Below are 2,453 nucleotides of genomic sequence, written 5' to 3'. Positions count from 1 at the left end.
AAAGATCATAGATCCCCCATGATCATTTTTTCAATATTTATAACAATTTATATGACATAATATATTAAAAAGAAAAAAAAAATAATTGAATTATCAAATATCTCCCAAACAGACTCAATGCTATTAAGTTATGTAAAGAAGAATTATTTCCTAATGTTTATACTTTACTAAAAAATGTCTGCACAAATTTAAAATTGGAGCGGCTTAATTACCATTTACTGTATACCTTTTTGAAAAAAAAAATTATATTATATTTTTAGAGATCAAAATAATACTTATGTTAAAAAATCAGCCTCATCCCCCTCCATGATAAAATCATTTGATCGCCACTGCACTGTACATAATATAGGTAAGTACAAGGTGAGCAAAAAAATATTAACTTTAGTTAGTTAAGTCAATGTTAAGTTTGGAACATTGAGCTATAAGTAAATAACAAACTTTATATTGAACTCTAAAAGTTTAAAGTACCTACATGAACATAGTAGGTAATAATCCTTAATTTCTGCCTATTATTATATAATTATAAAAATGTTTGTATTACTCGTCGCGAACTTGATTTAGTTCTTGAATATTTGATGGGAATTTAACCCAAGTGTTTATAACTTGGGGTTGATTAAGAGCATCTACTATTTCTATCACACATCGAGAAACTGACGGTTGTGAAACTGCATTGAATATATTATATCCCACAGGTGACTGATATGAACCAGTACCAAAAAAATTTAATGCAATTAGAACCTAAAATTGACGATAAAGAACAAAATAAGTTAAACATTTATTTTTATTTTATACGTCATAGGTACTATATGTAAAAATCATTGATTTACTTTTGTACTTAAGTCAATAGCTGACGAACGACTTTTAACTTCCACAAATGGTGATAGTAACTCAATTAAATATCGTGTTAGGTCCTTAGTTAGTCTAAAATTTTTTATGAACAGACGATCGGACAATGTAAAAGGATCGATACGATTTTTTTTTGTTGATAGTTTTCCATACCCTACATTTTCTTGCATCTCCATATTTTGAATGGCAAACAAATTTGCCATTTCTTCGAAGTTTTCCATGTTGACGAATTTGGAATTTAATGTTGAACAATTAATTATGTATAATATAAAATAATGAATAATTATATTATAATACAGACTGCAAAGTAAAATACACATAAAAGTATAAAAGTATAAAACCTACAAGTATTATCTATTATCTTTTATCGTAAATATTTCATAGTCTTCGATATAATTTTGTCACTGGTTCTTAACCACTCGACTAATAGTCGAATGTTTTTCGTTCGACTAAATGCATACCTTTTTTCAAGAATACCGATTATTTATTTTCATGCGATAAAATTTTTATCGCATGCGACAAAGTTTATCACGATTTCAAGAATTGGCCCCCTGAATTGTTATATTATACTAGTGAATTATGAGTGGCACAAAAGCTAGACCTACCAAGGCACAAATGAAATTACTTGTAGAGTTACTTTCTGTAGACCCACAATTAAATGCTGCAAAGTTCAGTGCTAACTTTACCCATAACATAGCAAGAGGTAGATGGGTTGTGGCGTAGCGGACAAAGTCTTAGACGGAGTATTTTCGAAAACGCCGCCGGAAATTCGAAATTCCGTTAAAAAATCATATAGCCGCTGCTATTTTTTTGGTGTCTACCAGGAGGTCAGTCACCTCAGTTATAAAGGTAGGCAATCCGACTGCGTTGAATTGCGGACAAAGTTCATGTCACCGAACACGCAAATTAAGAAAAAAATTTCGGGCGTCTGCAAATCATATAGCCGCCGTCTTCTTTTTGGTGTCTAGCTAGGCAGTCCTCTCATTAATTTTCCCGGTAGGCAATCCGACTACGTCAGATAGCGGACAATGTGCGACGGTCGGAAGCTGCAGAGGTCTTTTGGTTTGGCCATCGGTCTCAAGGCGGTTGGTGTGTGATAAGGAGGTCTGATGATTAGGTTAGGACCACTGAGGTTCGACGTGGTAGCCCGGGCAAGCAACAACGTTCGCCGACAACGTTCTTTACAGCCACCAAAAACGTGACATTACGTGAAAAAAATTGAAAAAATGCATCGATGCAAATCATTTGGGCGGTGGTCGTTTGGGCGAAGGTAATAATTTTTACCTATAAATTAATAGTCCGTTTGCGCGAGTATCATATGTACCGTTTGGGCGAGTAGAATTATTTTTACCTGCTCTGGGTAAAAACTTAGATACAGATAATGTCGTTTCTAATCATTATTAATCGCTATAATTGAAAAACATGATTAGGTACGATTCAGACATGCTGTACAATTTGTATACCTACAGTGTCTTACGCTACAGTGTCCTAAGTGATGTGCTGTGTGTTATATAATAAACTTTATGTGGTACGTCGTAAAAGTTGTTAAAATTGTTGAAAAGTGTAAAAACTAAAAATTTATATTTTAAAATTAATGATCAATATCT

The 2,453-nt window shown here is 32.8% G+C and overlaps 1 protein-coding gene across 2 annotated transcripts; it reads right to left on the bottom strand.

Moving 5' to 3' along the window:
- Positions 1-9: 9 nt before the first annotated feature.
- Positions 10-1,497, bottom strand: LOC115034493. Of its 2 annotated transcripts, XM_029491693.1 has the most exons (3): positions 1,000-1,497; positions 828-921; positions 10-738 (listed from the first exon to the last, which is right to left on the bottom strand). In XM_029491693.1, exons 1-3 carry the CDS (start codon positions 1,164-1,166, stop codon positions 538-540), a joined length of 462 nt encoding a protein of 153 aa, XP_029347553.1. In that variant the 5' UTR covers positions 1,167-1,497; the 3' UTR covers positions 10-537. The 2 variants fall into 2 exon arrangements, with proteins under 2 accessions (XP_029347553.1, XP_029347552.1); XM_029491692.1 differs by having other exon boundaries at positions 828-1,497.
- Positions 1,498-2,453: the final 956 nt, after the last annotated feature.

The sequence above is a fragment of the Acyrthosiphon pisum genome, chromosome A3, assembly GCF_005508785.2.
Source record: "Acyrthosiphon pisum isolate AL4f chromosome A3, pea_aphid_22Mar2018_4r6ur, whole genome shotgun sequence".
In the NCBI taxonomy this organism is placed as follows: domain Eukaryota; kingdom Metazoa; phylum Arthropoda; class Insecta; order Hemiptera; family Aphididae; genus Acyrthosiphon; species Acyrthosiphon pisum.
This window is presented reverse-complemented; position numbering and strand designations above follow the sequence as displayed.